The 25,076-nt window shown below is 36.6% G+C and overlaps 1 protein-coding gene and 2 long non-coding RNA genes across 3 annotated transcripts; 2 read left to right on the top strand and 1 right to left on the bottom strand.

The window, feature by feature from the left end:
- The first annotated feature begins 269 nt into the window (after window positions 1-269).
- LOC105445358 lies at window positions 270-4,376 on the top strand. Its single transcript, XR_004065993.1, has 3 exons — window positions 270-377; window positions 1,803-1,915; window positions 2,926-4,376. It is a non-coding gene; the product is annotated as an uncharacterized LOC105445358 (long non-coding RNA).
- Window positions 4,377-8,933: 4,557 nt separating this feature from the next.
- LOC105445356 lies at window positions 8,934-11,554 on the top strand. The gene is made up of 4 exons (XR_973372.2): window positions 8,934-8,992; window positions 9,475-9,632; window positions 9,797-9,978; window positions 10,405-11,554. It is a non-coding gene; the product is annotated as an uncharacterized LOC105445356 (long non-coding RNA).
- A 2,297-nt stretch (window positions 11,555-13,851) lies between these two features.
- LOC753597 (extracellular serine proteinase) lies at window positions 13,852-23,694 on the bottom strand. The gene is made up of 9 exons (XM_030994533.1): window positions 23,586-23,694; window positions 22,670-22,823; window positions 21,623-21,760; window positions 20,675-20,810; window positions 19,362-19,471; window positions 18,642-18,792; window positions 16,891-17,108; window positions 15,228-15,420; window positions 13,852-14,810 (listed from the first exon to the last, which is right to left on the bottom strand). The coding sequence occupies exons 1-9, from the start codon at window positions 23,630-23,632 to the stop codon at window positions 14,617-14,619; spliced, it is 1,341 nt and encodes a 446-aa protein (XP_030850393.1). The 5' UTR covers window positions 23,633-23,694; the 3' UTR covers window positions 13,852-14,616.
- Window positions 23,695-25,076: the final 1,382 nt, after the last annotated feature.

Genomic DNA, 25,076 nt, shown 5'->3' with positions numbered 1-25,076 from the left:
TAAATGCATAAATTTGAATTAACTTTAAAAATGTTCTACTTAGCTATTGCTTCCTTGTTGTGTGTGTCTAATGATAGATTATTAAATCCACCTGTTATGTTAATATTTAGAATACAGGCTGCACACATCAATAGGGTTTATGAGGCCGGACAAACCATTGTTTGTCTGACCTAGCAATAATTCGTAATACGTGCATTCTGCCATATTCAGGCATTGTGGCAAAAATAACAAGATTATATTGGCATTTCTGTTTGCTTTTCAGATTTCGACCAAGAAAATGGAGTACAGTTTGGTTTGTCGATTCTCCCCCCCCTTCCCTCTTAAAAAGACCCTGACATCCGGAGGACAACTTTAACCTATCTGAGGCACTCAATTTGGTAAGTTCAGTTTGTAAGATATACTTTTCATCCTTAGCCTTTGTCAATAGCCCTAGAAGATAACATAAAATCGGTTAAGTTAGGCAACATATTTCAAGGGGACAAGGCACCACTGACAAAATGTCCGTCAAAGATCACACGAATTACCTGACTCTTCAGTCAATTGATAAAACTATCAAAACATTGCCCGATTCGGCCTTGTTATTCCTTTATTCTCAATAAAACCATTATCAATCATAGCCTGGGATTACATTGAAAAACAAACTAGCATACATTTCTTAGTGTGTTTGGTAATGGATCTTGGGAAAGGAATTTCTCAAATGTAATTCAAATTTTAGAACGAGTGAATTTCATTTTTTGTTTCTCAATACACTTTTTCCTTATCAATGCTAGCTATAATGATAGGAAAAAACTGAAAGAATATATGAATTTTCCTTTTCATATTTTTCATAAATGGCATACCAGGTTCGATGACCCCCAAAGCTGATACTATTAATTTATATTTTACCTCATTCGTCACGAAATCTTGAGATTAAATCTTCAAATGGTGTGTTATACTTTGCTCACTTTTCAGATTTTCTATTCGTCAGAGAAAGAAAAAAAAAGTGTTCAATATTCGTCTATCCTGGAAACTGACACACAGGAGAAGCATACTGAAAAATCTTTAATCGGTATCAAGGTCTGACCGTGGCGGATCCATGAATTTCTCGCCGGAGTGGAGGAGGGGGGGGGGGGGACACAATAAAGTTCATGTTCTCTTGTATTTGATTTATACTGAAGGTATATGAGATTTTGTTTTCCAGGGGGCACGTTCCCCTGAGCCCCCTGAAACTACCGCTGCATTTTTTAAAAGAGCGTGTGACCTTACACTGAATACTTTAAAAATCATTTTTTGATAATATCTTAAAGGTTATAACTTCTGAAAGTTTGATATTTTGTATCTTTAAAAGCGGGAAAGTGTAACATTTTTCTTGTTTTTTTTTTAATCTCTCAGTCTTTTTTCAAAATATTAATTCTATATTTCAAAATACCCTTTTAGTTTATGACTAATCAAGGCCATAATATGTATGTGATCATACTACCCATTGCATTTTCCACCCCTCGCTCTTTTGTTAACGTGTGCAAAAGGCTATTTCCGTTATGTGGTTTGAAATGGGATACGTTTCACGAATAATTTCAATAATCACAATGCAAATTACTAGTTAGGTAGGGCAAGCCATTATGATTGCACCCACCTGTTTTCTTAATAATGAGAATTCAGACTACACATATCTACAGGTATTATGAGGTCGGACAAGCCATTATGCTTGTCTGACCTAGCAACAAGACGTATTAGGTGCATTCTACCATGTTTAGGCATTCTGGCATATAATATAACAAGATTCACGTTTACATACAGTGGTATTTATTTGTTTGTTTTTCCAGGTTTTCTATTCGCTCAAGGAAAATGATGTTCGGTTTAGTTTGTCGACCCCTCCATCCCCCAGAGAAGCTGACATCCAGGGGACAGCTTGAACCTATCTGAGGCGCTCAGTTTGGTAAGTTCAGTTTGTGAGATATATTTTTTCTCCTTAGCCTTTGTCAATAGATCTGCAAAATGTTCTAGAAGATAACATCAAATAGGTTCAGGCGTTTAAGTAGCATATTTCAAGGGGCAAGGTACCACTGACAAAATTTCCGACGAAGACTAGAAATTATTACCCGACTCTTCAGTCAATTGAGAAAACTATTGATTGAGTGAATTACTGTGAAAATCTTATATATCATGGGCATTTTGTCAGACTTATCTAATAGCTTTAGGTTATGAAGTTAGATGAAATTGGGTTTACGTACATTCAAGTAGGTAAAGCCTGACAAAGAAAACTATAATTCAAACAATCTATAAATTCACTCGATGCCCATATTACTTATCTTGCGAAGCATTCTATCAAATATCGCCATTTCCTAATCTTGCAAATAGTACCATATCGAAATCTATCTCGAAAAGTCTGCAAAATTACAGCACTTTCCCTTCCCGAGATTGAGCCATTTTTTACTCTTTATAACGCCCCCAAATTGACAAATTCCTGAAGAGGGGGCTCCCCCTCTACACCCCAGCTCCCCCTTTCATACCACAGCTCCTTCACAAAGTTCCCCCAACTTTTGAAAGCCTGTTGACATTGAAATTGTTATCATTGAAATAAAGTGCACAAAATGCCAATTCATAACACCCCCTATTTACAAATTTATGGACGGCTACCATCTTCCACACTAAAGCTCCCCCACGAAGCCCCCCCCCCAAAAAAAAAAAAAAAAAAAAAAAAAACACTTTTGAAAGCCTGCTAACATCACTTTTATTGAAATTTCTTTCTCAAAAGTGCATTATAAAGCAAATTAAAAAACGCCCCGAATTTACACATTCTAAGGGGCTACCCGTTTCCACACCCTAGCTCCTTCACGAAATGCCCCCCCCCCAACTTTGAAAAGCCTGATGACATCATTTTAATTTTCTACAAAATATGACATGAATTTAAATGGCTTTTATTATATTTTCATGCCATGCATACAGGTGAGGATGGACCAGAATCGACGATTGTCTGAGAAATTCTATTGGGTCCTATTTATGTGTGTGCAAGGAAATATTTGGATGGAAATTCAATCATTTGGATTATATTCCTGCTAGACTGAACCGGAGAATGCTGAGACTGAACAAATAGATGTCGGGGTTAGTGAAAGTTGTCTGCAGAAAATTCAGCAATATCACTTGTGATTTTGATGGAGCTCTAAAATACACTGAGATGGGTCAGGATGGGTTTGAGCTTGGCCAAATCTAAACGTTAGGACAACATTGATACACATAGGCCCCTAATTAATATTAAAGTAGTGTAAGGGCCTGGTTTTAATCCACCCTTACCCATCTTAGAATATTGTAGACTCCATATCACGAAGATTGTTGGGTTGGAAATGGACAACTATAAACTTCTTATTCCTTTGCGAACACGTCACATCGCGGGAACGTTCTTGAGAAGAAACACCCATCAATTTCTAACAAGATTCAAAATCCAGAATATCTTCTATGGTACATTGTAAGTATGGTAAGATATTATTAAATTTACTTTGGAATTCATAAATATTTTCGCCTTGACATTTGATTTCGTTTTTATTGAATTACTTTTATTGGTATATTTACTGTGGATTTGGTGAAATAAATATTTTTGACCTAATGGATATTATTAGATTATTACTGCCTAGAAATACTGTAAGATAGCATCGATTTGCACAGTCAAATGATATACAAAATGAACCGGAAATCGTAAATTCAATTGAATACTGATCTTCCAAAAATATCCTTTATGAAGTTTATGCGATCCGCTTTTTTTTTTTTTACTATGGTCTTTCCTGACCATGTGCAAATCAATGCCTACATAATAATGTACCGATACCAATAGATTTGTGCACTAGTACACAATAAAAGTAAACATATTGTGTTATTGTTTAAGTAAACTATGCTTTTACGTTATATATGTATCGATTTAATCTGAAATATAGAATAAAAGAACTACGATATATGAAATATTGACGTAGTGGTAGGAAAGTAGAATTATTGATATCCTAGCCTTAGATATAGATAATTATATGATTAATTGGTAATGGCTGATTAAGTAATTTATGATGATGATGGATGATTGATGACTATCAAAATAATAAATGATAATACAAAAAAGCATAGATCTATAATAGGTGGATTATAATTTTTTTTTAGAGATGAACATAATATTGCTATCCAAGCATTAGATATGGATAATGTTATGATTAATAGGTAATGGCTGATTTAGTATTAAATTGATGATTGATAATCAGAATAACTACGAAGAAGGCTTGATCTATAATAGGAGAATAAGAGGGCATTTCGTAGAGATTTTGGCATTAGTAATTGATGATGCCTATCATACATACCGATCTAATAAGAAAAAAACGACGACGGAAAATAACAACTAGGACAATGAAAATTTTTTTTTGGTAGAGGTAGCTAATATATTTGGCATTGCTATTAAACATTATATGTAATGAATACATTGACCAAGAAATAAAAAGGAAAGGGGTAGTTCTAGTTCTTTGTGCTTAATTGTATCAGTAATGGTAGGATTGGTATTGGTGCAGTATTGTGTAGTTCAATTTGTAGTATCAATTGCAGAATACCCTACCACGCATCAACATAATATGTTAGTTTTAGGATTAGCTTCCCTCCTGTCCTGATTAGAGTTAGGGTTAGGGTTATGATTAGGAATAGAAAAAGAGTTAAGATTTTTTTTGCGTGGCGGGGTATTCTGCAGTTGGTCAAAGCAATATTTCATACATTTACTTGCAAAACAAAAACATTTGCAAGACAAAATCATTCAAAGAAGTCTCGCCAATAATTATTTCTTTCAGATCTCCTTATCGGCAGCGAAGTCTCATCAAGATTTGTTTGTTTTTAGATCTCCGTATTGGCAACGAATTCTCGCCAATTATTGTTTTCAGATCTCTGTATCGGAAACAAAGTTTCGCGAATAATTATTGTTTTTAGATCTCTGGTTCGGCAAGAAGTCTCGCCAATTATTATTGTTTTCAGCTCTCTGCATCGGCAACGACGTCTCGCCAATTATTGTTTTCAGATCTCTGTATCGGAAACAAAGTTTCGCGAATAATTATTGTTTTTAGATCTCTGGTTCGGCAAGAAGTCTCGCCAATTATTATTGTTTTCAGCTCTCTGCATCGGCAACGACTTCTCGCAAATAATTGTTTTCAGATCTCCGTATCAGCAACAATGTTTTGCCAATCATTATTGTTTTCAGATCTTCGTATCGGCAATGCAGTATCGCTAATAATCATTGCTTTCAGATGTCCTTATCGGCAACGAAGTCTCACAAATATTTATTGTTTTCAGATCTCCGTATCGGCAACGAAGTCACGCCAATAATTGTTGTTTTCGGATCTCCTTATCGGCAACGAAGTCAAACCAATATTCACTGTTTTCAGATCTCCGTATCGGCAACGAAGTCTAGCCAATAATTATCGTTTTCAGATCTCCGTTTCGGCAAAGAAGTCTAGCCAATCAATATTGTTTTCAGATCTCTTTATCGGCAACGATGTCTTGCAAGTAATTATTGTTTTCAGATCTCAATACCGGCAACGAATTCTCGCCAATTATTGTTTTCAGATCTCCGTTTCGGCAACGAAGTCTAGCCAATAATTATTGTTTTCAGATCTCTGTATCGGCAACAAAGTTTTGCCAATAATTATTGTTTTCAGATCTCCGTATCGGCAGTGCAGTATCACCAATAATCATTGCTTTCACATGTCCTTATCGGCCATGAACTCACGCCAATAATTATTGCTTTCGGATCTCAATCCAAGCAACGAATTATCGCCAATTATTTTTTTTTCAGATCTCCGTTTCGGCAACGAAGTCTAGCCAATAATTATTGTTTTCAGATCTCTGTATCGGCAGTGCAGTATCGCCAATTATCATTGCTTTCAGATGTCCTTATCGGCCATGAAGTCACGCCAATAATCATTGCTTTCAGATGTCCTTATCGGCCATGAAGTCATGCCAATAATTATTGTTTTTAACAGATCTCCTGATCAGCAACGAAGTCTCATCAATATTTATTGTTTTCAGATTTCCGTATCGGCAACGAAGTCACGCCCATAATTATTGTTTTCAGATCTCCGCAATGAAGTTTCGCCTATAATTATTTTTTCAGATCTCTGTATCGGCAAAGACGTCTCGTAAATAATCGTTTTCAGGTCTCCTTATCGGCAACGAAGTCTAATCATTTTTGTTTTTGTTTTCAGATCTCCGTATCGGCAACGAAGCCTTACCATTTTTTTTTTTTTTCTTCAGATCTCTGTATCGGCAACGACGTCTCGCAAATAATTGTTTCTAGGTCTCTCCTTATCGGCAGCGAAGTCTAACCATTTTTTGTTTGTTTTCAGATCTCCGTATCGGCAACGAGGTCACGCCAAAAATTATTGTTTTCAGATCTCCGCAATGAAGTTTCGCCAATAATTATTGTTTTCAGATCTCTGTATCGGCAACGACGTCTCGCAAATAATTGTTTCCAGGTCTCCTTATCGGCAACGAAGTCTAACCATTTTTTTTTCTTCAGATCTCCGTATCGGCAACGAAGTCTAACCATTTTTTGGTTTGTTTTCAGATCTCTGTATCGGCAACGACGTCTCGCAAATAATTGTTTCCAGGTCTCCTTATCGGCAGCGAAGTCTAACCATTTTTTGTTTGTTTTCAGATCTCCGTATCGGCAACGAAGTCTAACCATTTTTTAGTTTGTTTTCAGATCTCCGTATCGGCAACGACGTCTCGCAAATAATTGTTTCCAGGTCTCCTTATCGGCAACGAAGACTAACCATTTTTTTGTTTGTTTTCAGATCTCCGTATCGGCAACGACGTCTCGCAAATAATTGTTTCCAGGTCTCCTTATCGGCAGCGAAGTCTAACCATTTTTTGTTTGTTTTTAGATCTCCGTATCGGCAACGAAGTCACGCCAAAAATTATTGTTTTCAGATCTCCGTAATGAAGTTTCGCCAATAATTATTGTTTTCAGATCTCTGTATCGGCAACGACGTCTCGCAAATAATTGTGGTTTTCAGATCTTCTTATCGGCAAGAAGTCTAGCCAATGATTACTGTTTCAGATCTCTGTATCGGCAACGAAGTCTCACCAATATTTATTGTTTTCAGATCTCGTATTGTTTTCAGATCCCCGTAATGAAGTTCGGCCAATAATAATTGTTTTCTGATCTCCGTAACGGCAATGGACGTTTTACCAATAAGTATTGTTTTCAGATCTCCGTACAATATATTATCTTAACGTTGGAAGTTAAAAATACTTGAAACCGAATACATTTTTAGAGATTATTATATAGACATCATTTTACTATTTGAATTAACGATGCGACGAAAAAGGATAATATTTAAAACAAGGTTATAATTTTTAATGGCAATATTGTTCTTATCTCGGTCTTGTATCCGAGCTGGCAATGTATGTCCTATGTAACGATGGAATGTAATGAGAAGTACAATAACGAATTAGGCCTAGATGAAGCAAATTGATTTTGCAAAGATAAAAATACTCCTTATTCTATCATAAGACTAACAGATCCGTTACACATATCGATGTAATGAGAAAATGCGACGATGGAGAATAGTAATTGACAGTGACATATATTTTAATGGGTTACACAGCTACAAATTGGAAAGAAATGTGAAAAGCATGAATTGGAATTAAAAACAGGGCGAAGTAATTATGACGACCAAATGGAAAGCAAAATACTGTTCAAAAGAAGGGACTGTAATTTGTGGGTGGGTAAACAAATATTATGAATAACTATATAATGTGATGCAGTTTGAATAGAGTTCTCGTTCTACAGGTGGAAGGAAGATGAGAGATGAAGATGATCTGACCACGCCATACAATGACGACCACAATGACGACTACGGTGATGAAGGGATTATGGTGGAGTATTTTACTTTTGATAAAACTAAAATCCTACGGGGGCGCTAGGGGGGGGGGTATATTTTCCCCAAAGCGACCTAGACAGAATAAGTCAGTTGTAACTCGAAATCTGTTTTCAGATTGGATCCACGTGAAAGTGTAAATATTACTAGCCTTTATATTGCAACGTTCCTCTTTTGGGGACTGTTAGCTTTGCTCAACCAAAGGTTTGTGGTATTGAAATAGAATGCAATTATATGACTAATCATGAGAATACTTTCCGAAATGTCAGCGTATAATGCATGGGCATGAATCCTGAAAGCTCGTCTGAATTCAGTTGTAGTATTTCATGGATACGAGGTAAAAATACGGGATGATAAAACGTTTTCTCAACTTTTATTTTCCTAAGGCAATAAAAATGTATAACGCAACTTATATTACGACATGAAATTTGTCGCAATTTCGTAACAAATTCAAAAGTATTGGAATGTTGTTTAATCATTTAGATTGCTGGAAGGGATATGGAACGACTGCCAGGGCTACAACTTAAACTATGTGACAAAGACGGCCACCAGATGAACCGAGGCGATGGTGAGTAAAGCAGCTACGACCAGATTTAAAGCAATATTATTACAATTTTATTATCAGAAGGGGCACTCGTTTTACCAAAGTTTCGGTGTTCTGCTGGTTCGTATTTCCGAAAATGATATAGCGTTCGATCTGTATGTACATTTCATAATTATGTAATTATGTTTTCAATGATCAACCTTCGCAATAAAAAACAATTGGAATTTACGCTTCGGATCAATGAAGCTTCGGATTTAAGAAGCTGCTGAAAAAAGACATTAATAATAATACTTTAAAAGTACGTTGTAACGGAAGAGCAAGATAGAGTGGAATATTTTGTTGCCTCTTTTCAACCAAGAGATTCGGAAAGGAGGAATGGTGCTGAGATCGAGATTTTTAATCCCGTTTTAAGAGCTGTAATTCTAGCTCTTACCTAGTACTATTCTGTATAGATGCTGAATGAACACATAATCAAATTGCATTGCATTTTTATAATTTTACCAGGGGTACGACAACGATGTAGCGACGGCTACCAAGTTACGACTACGGCGATGGCGACCACGGTGGTAACCAGGTATATATTTAAATAGAGCAAGATTATGGGGAAATAAATGGTCTTATCTAAATAAATGAAACAGCCAGCCTTACTTTATTCTACATATATTCTTTTGTCAAAAGTAAATTTGCAATGTTTGTTTGTTATATACAGTGTATTTGTAAAAATTCTAGAGAAAAAGAAAATCAACAGAAATAAATCAATCAAATCAAACCAAATCAAATCATTTGCGTGTGGTATTTTGAAATCAGCATTTTGAGACCTACGTAAAGATGTTGTCTTGACCTTTCTTTCTACACTGCTATTCCCGGAAATTTTCTACTTCCTAATTCTAATATTTTCATAGTTGTTTATCAAAGGCTGGTTAACAGAAATAATGCAGGCTTTTAATCCATGTTTGGCAGAAAATTGCAGCCGTTATAGGTCATCATTCTCCATCAGTAAATCACACGTGTTCATTATACAAGATTATAAAATTGTCTATTCGTTTAAATTTTCAGCGAGGGAAAAGGGCGGCGGCCAGGGTGACAACCAGAGCAACGAACAAGATGACGGCAACGATGATCATCAGGATGGAGCCGAGCAGGGCGACGGCATGGACGGCAAAGACGACCGGAGGGACGGCGACCAGGGTGAGCTACGGATAATAATGCATATAGTAAGTATCAAAGTAGTGCTTAGTAACGTTAACATAATTAATGCAGGTTTTTAATCTATGATTGGCAACAAATTGCAGCCGTTATAGTTCATCATTCTCCTCCAGTAAATCACACATGTTAATTATACAAGATTATAAAATTGTCTATTCGTTTAAATTTTCAGCGAGGGAAAAGGGCGGCGGCTGGGGTGACTACCAGGGCGATGGCAACCAGAGCAACGAACAGGATGACGGCAACGATGATTATCAGGATGGAGCCTACCAGGGCGACGGCAACCGGAACTTGACTTGTGACTGGCGACGACCAGAGGGACGGCGACCAGGGTGATAGCTACGGAGATATATAGTAAGTATTGATATCATGATTCAGTGATTACATAACGATATGAATCCCCTTTTTTGTCTTTATAATTATAGTTTGATATCCTTCGTTGGCAACTTTTCTGACATTTTTAAATTTCAAATTATATTTTAACAATTATCTTTGTTGAGTTTCACGTCAACGCCGTGTGCAAAACACCTAATGGGTAGATGACTAGTTGATCTGTTCATCCAATATCTATTCGCTTTTGTTGTCCTGGTGTGGGCTTATAGTAATACTTATTACGAGAAAACGGAGCAGCATATTAACACGTAGAATGAATGGGATGTATTTAAATTCTAGTGGTGTTTTTTTTTTGTTGATTGCCTTTTTCTAAGACTGGATGATATTGTACAGCGCAAGTGACAGTGATGATCATATAATCTGGTATCTCTTATTATTTTCCCATAGTTTTATGTACAACAAGATGATATACTACCCTTTGTCTCTTCACTGCTAAGACGACGACGAATGAACTTTAATCTTAGCAGCCTCGCAGAGATCACAACTTAAGTCTGCAGATTGAACTCAATGCACGAAGTGGAATGATAAAACACGACATCGCAAGGTGAAGCTGATTGGTATGCTAACATGAGCTACAACAGTACAAGCTAGATGACATTCATGTGAATGACAACAGTGCTCTTCACCACAAAAAAATCTCAACTTTGACGCCCATGAACAATGGTAACTTTGAATCTTGCTCAACCAAGATAATGCCAACAAATTATGTATGAAAGAGGATTCTTCATAATTTATTTACATTGATGTACATTTGTTTTAAGTGAGAGAGAATAAGATTGTATCATGTGCTTTATATTATGGCAATTTGTATGCATTTCATTATTTGGATATTTTGTAAACATAAGAAAATTAATGTATGCCAAGCAAAATGATAGCATATTTTATATACGGATGAAATTTATAAAAAATACTTTTCAGCGTTGATTATCATATTTATATTTGTATATCTATATTTATATGGAAATGTCTTATTTGTCGCAGTAATTTTTTTATATATATTCAAATCTCACTTGCTATGTAGTTCTTCTTACCTTCAATATTGTGTTAGGTGCGCCAACAACATTTTTGTTCTTTAACTTAATTTCCTTAAAACAATACTACTTTCCTAATGACAATATTCTAATAACAATACAGATTTTCTAACACCAATGAATAACCAACAATAAATCAGCATGACTAATATCACCAGTATGACCCATTATACTGTTGATATATCATACATTCATACTATCCGAGTATAACTCTTTTTGTATAATTTAGTAATGATACTAATTTTACGTAAGATTTACGAATCGCTTTTTCGCATGCCATGGGTATGTGATGTATAATTATTATTGCCTGGTAAGTTGCATTACTCTATAACATGTTTTAATCAACAGCGCTTCTAACTAATATTGCTGCTGCTGCTATTTGTATGTTATTAATAATTGTTTTAAACTTTGAAGCACTAAAACTCTAATCAAATGCGCTAATGGCTAATACATAATAAATAGTCTAATGATTTGTGTTATACTCGATTTGTGTATCTTTGAAATGTAAGCATATATATATATATATATATATACATATATATATTCATATCGTATAATTATCTATCTTTTATCCCTAACGTACAATACAACTTGTAATTTAAAACCCTAACTCTAATTATTTCATTGTATGTGTATATATTGCATGTGTTTGTTGTGTCATTCTCTAGTATTATGTTATGTCACATCTCATTCATGTAATCTGCTCATATTGATGTAACATAACTAACTATACAATTCCAACTATACTGTTACTACTTCTACTAATCAACTGCGCTGATATATATATTATTGTAACACATGTTTTAGTGATTTGTTTAATATATTTGCTTTGTTACAAATATAAGCGTAACTATATGAACTGTACATTTTTCTCCCTTACAGGTACAGATACAGTTACTTCATTAAACACCCTAATATTCTTATTTAATGTATGTGTCTATGTTGTACTGTTGATTTTACAGTATATACCTTTTCACCCTTGATATTTCATTGATGTAATCCTTTTGTATTGCTACAAGTACTATGTTACTGTTCCTATGTTATTTGATGCGTGTACAATTTTGATATCAGAATACAAATATCGTTCACTTTTATAACTGTTATAAATAAATAATCAGATGTATAAATATTATACTATTATTGCTGTCACTCTCTATCGAAATCAAATTGCATACAATTATTTTGGAGTATGCTGTTTTCATGTATGGTAATTTTGAAGTCTGTGAATTCTCGGATTTCAAAATGATTTGTGTTGATAATTTTGTTTGTGTAAAGAATATTATGTGATCCATAACATTTCGTTTAACTGCTCTGTCAAATGGTTTTATATCAAGTCAAATTACTTGTGTTATAAAGGTATAGATCAGATGAACCCTTGTCATTGGAATTCTGTGTTAGGTTCTCAGTCTTCCTTGTTTAGGTCCTTTGTAGTAATGTGGTATTAATTCATTTTCTTGATATACATAATATTACTTTAAATTGAGTTCAATTTAAAAGAGCACTGGCAGTAACTATGTAAAGGCGCAATCATGACACTGCTAAGTGACATATGAGTTAACATTTATAATTGTTATACGATGCCTATTTTGTGTTTTTCAAATTGACGTATGATTATCGTGCTTAAAGAAAAAAGATATATTAAAATAAAGAATTCGTGGTTTAAAATCACATTTGTAGACTCACGATTTGTCTTATGATTCTGTCCTAAATGAATTTTATGCACCAGATGTTATCGAAATAAAGTTTAACTGTGTATTTCAAACACAAAAATTATTACGGTGGTACGATCACAAAAGATATTTACCTGTAATTTACCTATTACAGCTTACTTGGTTTCTGACACTCTCTTGACATTCTCTCTCAACAACCATGGGAACTTCTTTTAGTTTTTAATAAACCACAGACATACTTCTTTCTTCGGACATAATTGGTCCATGCTCTATCAATGCAAACAAAATAAACCCAATTTTAGGGGCGCCTGACCGTTGTGTATAGTGAAAGTGCTTTCTTTTGACCAAGTTTGTTGCATGGGCTAAACTGAGGGTGAAATCCGAATGTGGGTCTGTTCGGGGGGGGGGGGGGGGGCTCTGTTGGCCAACAACCCTTTTCTCCCACTAACCATATAAGTGGGGACTTGTAGTCCACGGCCTAAGTAATGGGTCAAATGGGGTCTAATGTAGGCTCTTAGTGCATGTGTGGGGGAGAGAGGATGGAAGAGATTGGAGAAAAATTATAGAGAGTTAAAAAGAGAATGGAGAGAGAGGGGAGGAAAAGAGAAAGAACAAGAGAGAGAAAGAGCGCACGCTCGTGTGGGTATGTTTGGGAGAGAGAGAAAGAGCCAGTGACAGACTGATAAAACGTGTGTATATGTATGTGTGTGTGTGTGTGAGAGAGAGAGAGAGAGAGAGAGAGGGAGAGGGAGGGGTGTGAGAATAGACGATGCAATGTCTCTTTCAGTTTATATGTCTCTCCCCCTCCCCCTCTCTCTCTCCCCCCCCCCCCCTCTCTCTCTCTCTTTTCATATGTATCCCCCTCCTCTGTTTAGCTCTCTCTTTCTCTATCTCTTTCTCTTTCTCTCCCCCTCCCCCTCTCTCTTCCTCTTTCTCCCCTATCTCTTCCTCTTTCTCCTCTCTATTTTTCTCTTTCTATATATCTATCTCTCCCTCTCCTTACAATCCTTTTGGCATTCGTAAATATCATGACTCTTTTTTGTATTAATCCTTCAAAGGATCTTAATGGGTTGCACTTCGATTAGACTCGGAACAAGAAACTACAAAAACCAAGAAATATATTCTAACTAACAATATCATTCGTTTATTATCATCATTTCATAGCTTAATTTTCAATATTTAGAATACATGGTAAAGAAAAAGGGACAGCATGTACGACAATACGTATGCCGCTTGAGAGTGGACACAATAAATTATCGTTATCTAATTGTACATGATATACATATTAGGAGCTTATACTCCCTAAGTGGTATATTTTCAAGACGCGCACTGCACAAAAAGAAAATACGCCCAAGGTCCAAAAACAAACTACCAATAAATGCTCTAACTCAATCCAGTTGATATCTGGTTTATTGTGGTTGTTACAAATATGGATAACCAAAAACTACATACTCTAATCTAGAAATGAAGATACTTGTAAATGATCCTGTGAATAGCAGAATTGTCTAAACCTCACCGACCCCCCCCCCCTGAATAATGAAATTGTACTGCTACAGTATTTTTTGTTTGAAGTACGAATTTGTGATATCATGATAAACTTAATGATATGAAGTGGAAATGAAAAGAAAGATTAGTTAAAAACAGTTTTAGCAAGAAACAAAAACTAACCACCAATAATATCGAGAAAATAAAACGAAATTTTCATTTAAATAAAAGATAGAAGCGTTTGATACCGTTACTTATATTAATTCATCTATGTTTTAATCAGCTATTACTCAATTCAAAGTTAAAGTTGTCTTCTACCAGGGTTACAATGACCATGTCAATGACAAAGACAATGAAAATGAAAATGTCAATCACCATGGTACATTGTCATCACCAACTACACCCACGGGGGTTTATGCGTAATAAGTATTGCTGACAACGTTCAGAAGGCGGTTATTGGAAGGTAAAACCGCGGCGTTGCTAGCTGGAAGACTCGTCAGCTTGTCCTTGGCACTTGTCGCAATAAGGATGTCCAGGACGAGATCGGTCATTGTCTCACTCCCAGTAGGTGTCAAGCTAGTGGTGGACAGAATCATGGCGGCAGCACCTAGGTACACCAACCGTTAAAGATATGATAATAATAGGAGTAACAATAACGATAATAATAATAATAATAATAATGATATTAATTATAATACTAGTTTAAATTGGAGGCCTAATATATATTTCATAGCGCACATGTTAACCACGCATCAACATTAGATACATTCTGCGAAAAAATCATTTGTTGCTGTACTAATCCGAGGACATTCCTTTACCTTTACCATATACTAACCGAATTCATAACTTCAACCCTGGAACAAAAATTTGAAGATTTTTAAGGTTAGGTTTAATCATACCTCTTACCTAAAACCCGACTGCAACCTTCCCCTCATTATTATCATTAATTATTATTATTACTATTAATATGATTATTATGATCATAATTATGGCTGTCTTAATTATTATTATTGATTTTTCCTACCTGCCACCGCAGGGGTTGCAAAGGAGGTGCCGGATGATCTTAGGTAGTTGGAATTACTGCTTCCGGAAGGGGCAGCGAGGTCGATATTTCTTGCTGGGGCGTAGATGTCGACACAAGGACCGTAATTGGAGATTCCGATACGATCATCGCTCGCGCCATTCATACGGTTTCTCGACCCTCCGACCGTGATAACCTAAGAGCAAGAAGCAATGTACAAAAGATAAATAGTGCACAGGGGTGGCGAGGCGTCTTTAAAAATGGGGGAGGGGTAGGGAGGGGGGGGGTAGTATAAGTCTGGAGGAAAGATGGGGGTACCGACAAAGTGTTACCGCTCTCCGGAAAATACAATTGTGTAAACATGTGTATCCCTAAATTTTAGTTAATATAGTTCCAAGGACGAGTGTTAGCAAATCAGCTTTGAGGTAATATCATAAAATAGTGCTCTCACTTGCTTTAAATTAGGGAGGAAGGAATTTCTTGTCATAGCCCCTGTTGTAATAATGCCTCTTTGCAATATGATTGATTTGTTGATGTGCATAGCAGTTGTTGTGAATTTCTCTTATCGATTTCTCAAAAGGATCTTATCACATTTGAAAAGGGACACTAAGCCCAATTCGATTTGTTTTAAAGAAGAAATATTCATTATTAAGGAAATGGGGAACTTAACAGTAGTAAAAGGGGCACTTCTCATTTTTGAAAAGCTACTTATGAGAGACGAAGTGGGGGCACTTATCTGCAGGGGAAGGGCACTGATTGTTTTTTTTTTAAAGCATCCTGAATGTAAAATGAAAAAAAAAGAAAACGAAAAACATCGATAGACTACAAGACTTGTACGGACCGATTCTCTTTCAATGGTTTCTGGGAGCATCGTAGTTCTTTGCCACCAGAGCTAGCTGGTAACCATCCAATAGCATAACAACAGATTATTAATTTAGTCCGGGAACTAAAGCAGGAATATGTTTTCATCATAATAGGTTAAACTTGTATTGAGCGAACTCGATGCACCCTCCCCCTCCCGCCCCTCCCCCTCCCGCCCCTCCCGCCCCTCCCCTCCCGCCCCTCCCCTCCCGCCCCTCCCCTCCCGCCCCTCCCCCTCCCGCCCCTCCCCTCCCCTCACCTCTTCCGCCCCCCGCAACCCTGCAGCTTAAACGAAAGCTTACATGTGCAGCGAAAAGGCGACTTGTTTAACTCGCCATTGCTCCTTCTCAATGCCAAGAAGTCGAGAGAGCGACTTGTCAAAACTTGGCCGGGGCCTTGTTTCAGTCGAGATCGAAGGAGAGAAGATAAATGAACTCGACAGGACTCCTTGTTTAACTTGTTAATACTCGCCAAGACGTCTTGTTAATAAAGAGTAGGTGAAAAGATGACATATTCAACCACTTTATCGTCTTTTCGACTTAAATAAGGCGCATTTTCTTTCTTCAACTCAAGCAAGTCGCCTTCTCGCTGCACGATTAACCGCTCGTGCGCCCTTCCATGTTGAGCTCTCCGAATCGGTGAATTGTAACTTTTAGATGTGCACGTCGACATAGTGGACTGCTACGTGTGACGTCATTTTAAGACACTGTGACGTCCATTTAAAGCACTGCCACTGCCTTAAAAGGACGTCACACGTAGCAGCCCACTATTTCAACGTGCAAAGCTAAAAGTCCCTAATATTTACATCAGGTGATCCAGACGGTGAGTAGTTACAGGCATCAGCCATGCTGATGTCCGCACCTTGGTTTCCAGCTGCCACGACGACCACGCAATCGGTGTTCGCGCTGAGGTTCCCGAAAGCATAGTTGAGTGTCGTACTAAATGACGTGGAAATCAGTGAGTAGGAGACGACACACTTAGAGCCCGGGTTGCTGTTCCACCAACGTTGAATGTCGTCAAGCCCTGTTAAGTAGGAAGTAAGAAAAAAAATAGGTGAAATGACATGCGCTCCTACCACAATATTGTTGCTTGATTTATTTTTTTAATTTACTTATTTATTTTAAATGGTTTATTTCATTAAAAAACATTCGCGGCCCGAGAGCCGAATTGCAGTTTCTTTTACAAAGTATACATCAGTGACAAAGTAAAATTACATGTAAAACATTATGCATGACCTTGGAAAATTGCTTGGTACATATACAGAAATTCGAATTGTATTACCATATTTGCAATAAAATTATATATTAAACTTATATAGTAATACATTTTTGATATTCAAAAGAATTAAATGTTTTGGTTGGAAATGCATAGCCAGATGGGTAAGGTATGGTTATGGTGTCTTCTTCAATAACAGAAACAGAGACAACAACAGAAACCAAATCCAGGAATTAGAAAGTCAAATAGATGCTCTAATGATTTTAACAGATTATACATATTATACATTGTAGGTGAAATGCAGAACATTTTGCATTTGGGCCAATTTAGTAAAAGGTACATGTAGAATATTGCATAAAAATTAGATAAGTTTCACATAAAAACATGGGTAAAAGGTTGCCATTGTAATATTCGATATAATGTGTATCATCTTAGGAATCGTTAAGAAGTCAAACAGGATTTTGTACAATTAAATCTGATTTAGTTTAAAAAAAAAAAAATTCTATAACATTATTCAAAAATGCATTCACATGTAACCCTTTTATTTAGGAAGTTATATCAGAGAAATAGAGAGAGAGAGATAGAGAAAGAGAAAGATAGAAGGAGAGTGAGAAAAGGGAGAGAGAGAGAGAGGGTGGGAGAGAGATAGGGAGAGAAAGAGAGATAGAGAGAGGTGAGAGAGAGAGAGAGAGGAGAGAGAGAGAGAGGAGAGAGAGAGAGAGAGAGAGAGAGAGGAGAGAGAGAGAGAAAGAGAGGGAGGGGAGACAAAGAGTGATCGAGAGTAACAAGACAGAGAGCTAGAGAACAAGAAAGCCATGGAGAGGGTCTCCCCGCTCCGCAGCACAGCACTGACATAGAGGAGAAAATAGGGATATTGAGAGAGTGAAAGTAGTAGAGAACAATGAATGTGTTCGTCGAAGGTGAAACTGGTAATTATTCAGTACTATGAGCGTTTAACAATCTGACTAGATATGGCAACGGACTGTTTCTATACCGTGTCATTTTGCATGACATTTTCGTGATTGGTAATAGAGTAATGAAAAGGTTGCGTTCAGTGGATTGTATGTTAGGTTTGGGGGTTATGGTTAAGGGTAGGTGTTATGGTAAGGTAGGCCTATAATAATTCAAATAACATTTGGTATTTAAAAAGAAACTCGAGGTTCTTTTGGTCCGAAGTGCTGAAAACACCTTAGACTGTTCTTGTGGCATGATAATGTGATCCAATTTACATTCAGCGAGTATTTGTCATATTTTTAATATGAGGGCATCTGAAGAACCATCCTTCCACACTAACATAAACAGAATAAAAAAGCTCGCACTTTCAAAGTTCAAAGTACATACCTGCGAGGACGTCATCAGCGGCGGCTAAGCCATCGGATCCAGCTACCCGAATGCTCTCTACTGTCGCGCCCTGAGCGACTCCTATGTTGGCTCCGGCGGCTACGCTCGCACAGCGGGTTCCATGTCCATTGACGTCCACCATAATAGGTGACTATGAAACATGAATTTGGGTTTTACGAGAGAAATGAAAACGTAATAATGTAAAGCCTCGTTCAGATATTGAACTGAACGAACCTTTTAGGCATCCGCAATGGACTGTGTAATGTAATCCCTTCCCTACATTTCCTACAAGCAGTAGCTGATTTAAGCTGGACAATCATCCCTATATATGCTTCCCTGCCCCCTTAAAACCCAAATGTTACTCACTACGTACCAAAAGGAACACAAAGAACAGAACAACCGACAACAAAAATGCTCACTTATTTTTTTTCTCAAAAAATCCAGGCTTCTGTCTCAGTGGTCCACGTATTACGACCTATGTTCAGGTTTTGAACAAACCCGACTCTTGTCCACTTTTTTATAAATTTTTTCTTATTATTATAGCAGGGTTAGTAATGATTTTTTTGTCAAGGGGGGGGGGCGGCATATCTTTGTTAGGCCTATATTCAAGGATCACTTTCCTTCACCCCCGTTTTTTAACTTTAGGCCTAGAGTCATGATATTTCCTGCGCAATACGCATGATATACATAGAGGGGCGGCTTAGTAAGAATGATACTTACGTTTGGTGTAACGGTATCGTTATAAAAGCTGACGCGGCCGTTGGTAAACTCATCGTGAGTAAACAGGACTCCAGTATCAAGAATGAAGATAGTCACGTCTGTCGCATCATCTGAGGAAGAAAATAAAAACATCGACGTTACAAAGATGGGAGTCAGGGAAAGCCGAACCCTAAATTTAAATGGCTACGTGTAAGGCCTGTAAAACAATACTCCGTCGACGGTTTTATGAACGGACGAAACCGTCATAGAAAATGTTTATCTGGCCTTCTCGAACAATATATGGCGTGATATAGACTTAGTAAAGTGAAATAAATGTGGCCTTTTATTAGTGTTTGTACGACTCTTCCTGCGGGTCTTGCAGTTGAATCACCCAAGCAGTTTCCAGGGAAAATTTGATTGATTTGGCAAACAGTAAATTGTGTTTGTCATTTGTGTACCATACAAGCCCTTTTATGGAATTTTATTTCATGCGCTTATGCGCCTTAAGAGTTCGATTAGATGTGATTTGGATTTGGTGCCTTAAAGGGATAGTTGAGTTCTGTTTTCAGACCGCAAATGCCTTCAAAATGCATTGTTATTGCTGTTATTCTTATCTATGACATTTCCAGTTCCCTTTTAGAACCTAAAATTGCTATGAAGGTAATTTTAGACCCCAAAATGTGTGAAATTTAGCCAATACGAGCATACCAATTCAGCTCCACTTAAAAAAAACACGGTGACCGTTAACTAATTATTTAATTGAGAATAACAAGACATGGGCCGGATGGTTGTGCGTAATAAAAGCAACACGAAAATGCCAACAAAAAACCAACATCGGAAATGGCTGAAATACGACGTAAAACGCGTTATTTCGTTTTTTTTCAACAGTTTTTTCAAATTTTTCAAATTGTCTAATATTTGTGGTGGTACACAATTATTAGAAATCGTAATATTTCAGCGGTACATTTCACTCTGAACCGATTTTGATCAAACAAAGATGATTTTGTCATTTAAATATTATGTTCTTTCAAATTTGACACTCAGTTTTTCATTATTTTTGTTTTAAATGATATTTTATTTCCTTCCTCATAATTTTACATAACAAGGAATTATCAAAATAAGCAATATAAATATATTATCTCACAACAAAATTATTATGTGTAGCGCCCTCTGAAACAGAACTCAACTATCCCTTTAAAATGTTATCATGATATTTTTTTATATAATTATTGTTGTTATTAGTATTGTTATTATTATTATTAGTAGTAGTAGTAGTATTATCATTATTATGATTATTATTATTATCATTATAATAATTATTGTTATTGACTCACTTCTGTCATAGGAAGCTCCATCACGGGGAAGATCTACCTGATCGATTCGGTCCAGTAACTTGACGGGCAGGGTAGGCAGAGCAGCGCCGACTTCTTGTACCGAGTTCTCTTCCACAAGATAACCTTTCTTAGCTAGCTGTGGGAGAAAACAGATCAGAAACGGTCGCTTCAATGTAAAAAAAGACACTAACGTTATAACATTGTCGATGTCTCTAATGTCCTTTCATCGACGAGGTGACGATTAACGGCTAAAGGGTGCAGGGGATATGACATCCCCGCCCCTTAACAATTATGTCGGCATATTCAGACTTTTCATGGGAGCTGCGGCATATAGGGGAAATTTATGACTTTGTTTTTGCTCTTGCTCGTCTGTAGATGAGTTTGTAAATTGACAACCATTCATTGCCATCAGCGAGAAATTTTAAGGTTTTACACGTATAATTTGTTCCAAATATCTTGTTCCCCCCCCCCCCCCTCCCTCACTTCCTCCCACTTTATAAAAGGCTTATCAAAATCATTGACAAGGCTAGAAAAGGAAGCGATATTTGGTAATTGAATGAATCTCTGCGAACTGTTAAAAAGGAGGATTTTTTAAAACAGAAAAATATTGTTAAAGAGAGCCACAGTTTTGAATACTTGTTTGAAACATGTAATGAGATTCTGGAATCTATGTGAGTTCGACACAGGGGTACAACGTTATTCTTGTTCATTTTTTACACCAACTTTAATTTTGTCAGATTTATTCCAAAATCATTTTTAACGAATAATTCGTTAACAATGATTTTGGAATAAATCTGACAAAATTAAAGTTGGTGTAAAAAATGAACAAGAATAACTATGTACCCCTGTGTCAAACTCACATAGATTCCAGAATCTCATTACATTTTTCAAACAAGTATTCAAAACTCAATGCATGTATTGAGTATCATGAAACAATTTGGCTGTTACCTTTATAGCACACTTTTCTGTAGTTTCAATGGAGACAATGAGGAGAACATCGGTGAATGCTCGTTTTATTGTGGAGCAGTCTCGGCATGCTTTCAATTTGTCGATCTTTTTGAACAGCCTGTTATAACTGTGCTGGTCCTGCGGAAAGGGACAAAAAGGAGAAGAGCAAATAACAAAAACGAGGCGCCATGTCAAAGGACAGTATATATAAATATAAAAGCTGAATGTGAAGCCTTTCGACAAATTTTCTGACCACTGCAATATTCCGCTTGTATTTACATGATAATAATGCTCAAAATGTCGAACAACTTTCAAAAAGATGAGAGTGAGAAAAGCAATTGACGTTTGATTTCACATCAAATCTCATATAGGCCTTGTGTATAATTATTGTTGACATCTCCGTCCCCCACCTTTTCCACAGTTGGTTCTATAAAGTCGCGTTTAAGTCTTAAGTTCGGAAATTCTGCATCGTAATAATTATGACAACAAATATATAACTAAATTATGTGTGGTACATGTGCTTTTCAGCGAGATAATTTCAATTTCCGATCATTTTGATGATTCCAAGCTCCGACATATTCGCAAATGTTAAGTACTACATCATCAACCTCTATCAGTGGGTTCGAGACTGTCTCTCTCACAACTCAACCAGAACTCAAAATTCAGGCTGTCCCTAACTCTGTATATGCCATACAAATACATGATTGTAATCTCGCTGTGCCACATCGTACTTACCATCAATTGATATTCAAGTACCACGGCTTCAAGATCATCGAACTGCTTCCGGTGCAAGATTTAAAGATTATATACCGGTGTTAAATATGGACCAGGTTGTCAGATTGGACTGGAAAGTGGTCATTTTACCTAACCAGTGGGTTGCACACATCAACCCTCCCTTCAATCGGTGCTAATTGTTTTGTGCAAAACTGCAGGTATGGCAAACGCGCGGCCAGACAGAGAGATGAAGAAAGCAACCGAACTGCTACACTGTAATTTACTCGTTAGAACTCTAAATAATTTGATTGTAATATTGTTTTATGAACTTACTGGGGAAGTGACTATGTAGCTGGTTGTGCATGAACATTTCAGGCTATTGTGTGTTTCGACGTCCATGGGTGCTCCCTCGTCGCACAGGTCTTCATCGGTGAGTTCGTTGTCATCATCATCGGACTCCGAAGAGTAGCTTACTACCATGTTAGCCCTGACAAGGTATTAGAAAACACATAATAGTAGTGGTTTTGACATAGTAATAGTAATAAAACACACTTTTATCTAATAGATTTATCAAGAAAAATCATGAAAAGAGGTAAGAAAAATGTATTCAAACTTATGGCAACGTTGTAATAATAATGACAATTCTCATACAGAACATTCCACATGATACCGCGTTCTTCTAAAGGATCCCGGCTTTAGCCCCGGCAACTGTGTGTAGCGCTCAGTGGACTTAAGGAATGAATCCTACAAGGAACCCACCTACTACACCTAGGACGAATGTGGTAAAGATGTACGTCTTGCCCAAAGGACGTTATTGCTGCACAGGGATTCAAAAGCCATACCTTGTGATTCACAGTCCGCAGACTTATCCACTGGACCGCAACACCTCTATATATTAGTTATAGCTTTGTCTTTTCTCTTCCTTTTCTCTCTTTCTTTAAGAAAGTCTAACGTCCATTGCCATCACTGAAAAAAAAATAATGTGCCGATTCTAATTTCTCTTTCCTAATGATATTGAAAAATGTCTATACAGAAATGCAATTAATGAATAGGACCTATAGAAAAGATAACAGTAGGACCTATGATTATATTCGTTAAAATTAAAACATGGAATGTAGTTTTTTTAAATAAATCAACGTTCTCCTAGTTTTAAGTCACTCTATGTTAGTATAGGCCAATATAGCGATGTTTGAATGCTAGAGGCCTGTATAACAACGTAACAAAGAATAGAATTAAGAGTATACGATACCAGGCGAGGGCCAAAACGGCAATCAGGATCCAAACGTTGGTCTTCATGGTGGAGGTTTGTGGATCTTCTGTGTTCTCAGGAGTGGTTTCCTTACCAGGATGAGTTCTGTCTAAAAACCCATCTCAATTTATAGGCATTTTTGGCGCCATGATAAAATATCGGTTACATCTCGAAATGTGGAATAGAAATCTGTTTTTTTTTAAATTTATTCTTCTATTCGTCTATTGTTCCCTTTGAATAGATAAATATCTTTACACAGGTTCGTGTAAATACAAAATATACTGCAGAAGCGTCGTTAGCGTGTGACTTAGTATCAGTTACCTGTTTAAGATATGGAATAGATATCTACATCTTGTTTTAAATCTTTATTAGTTTGACTATATTGACGTTATTTAGTTAATCCACTTTTCCTCATAACGAATAAATATCTGTAAACAGTTTCATGTAAATAATATACAGTAAATACTAGTAAATGATGATGTAATGAAATAGTTGAAAACGTGCGAAGAACAAAAGGATGTTTGCTCTTCACTTATACAAGAAAAAAGAATAGGTAAAATAGACCACGCATAATTTGATACGTCGGTTTATTTTATTTACGATTAAGATCCAGCTCACGGTGTATCGTGAAACGAGGGGCTTCGAATACGTCATGATAACAGATATGCTTTCGTTTGTTCAGGATCTAGGACGCTCTGTTCTATCACGTGATTTAAAGCGATGCCAATTTCGTCTCATTTTGTTGGATTTGTTTCGTATATTCTGGACGTCTTCAGTTTAACGACTATGGGTAAAACTGCTGTATTTTGTTTTTATTGTAACTTTACTTTCATTTAATTTTCTGGACCCCAAGGAAGAACAGTTTTGTCATATCAACACAGCTGAGTGGGTTGTCCAGCCAATATGTATTTTTCTAATATGTTGTATTGCTTTTTATATTGTGATCTGGAAAATAAATACCATACCATATACCGTACTCTCCCTCTTTCTTTCTCTCTCTCTCTTTCTCTCTCTCTCTCTCTCTCTCTCTTTCTCTCTCTCTCTCACTCTCTCTCTCTCACTCTCTCTCTCTCTCTCTCACATCCGCCTCCATCTTTATATCTGCTCTTACACCAATATCTGTATGTATATATATGTCTTTTTTTCTCTCTCTCTTTTCTTTCTCCATATTTCTCTCCCCATCTCTCTCTATCTCCACTTACACTCGTATCTGTCTCTCTGTCTTTCTCTCTCGCTCTCTTTCTCTATCTCTCCCTTTTCTTCTCTCTCTCTCTCTTTCTCTCTCTCTCTCTCTCTCTCTTTCTCTTTCTGCCTCTCCTATCTACCTCCTCGATATTTCTCTCCCTTCTTTCCTGCTCCAGATGTATCTATTAAACAAATGTTTCTATGGTAGGTATATGTCTTTAAAGGGAAAGTCCACCCCCAAAATAAGTTTGTTTCGATAGAGGCAGAATAATAAGAAAATCAGGTGAGTGAAAGTTTGAGCAAATT

The sequence above is a fragment of the Strongylocentrotus purpuratus genome, unplaced genomic scaffold (assembly GCF_000002235.5).
Source record: "Strongylocentrotus purpuratus isolate Spur 01 unplaced genomic scaffold, Spur_5.0 spur5_scaffold_21, whole genome shotgun sequence".
Lineage (NCBI taxonomy): Eukaryota > Metazoa > Echinodermata > Echinoidea > Camarodonta > Strongylocentrotidae > Strongylocentrotus > Strongylocentrotus purpuratus.
Note: the sequence above shows the minus strand (reverse complement) of the source record. Positions and strands in the feature narration are given on the sequence as shown.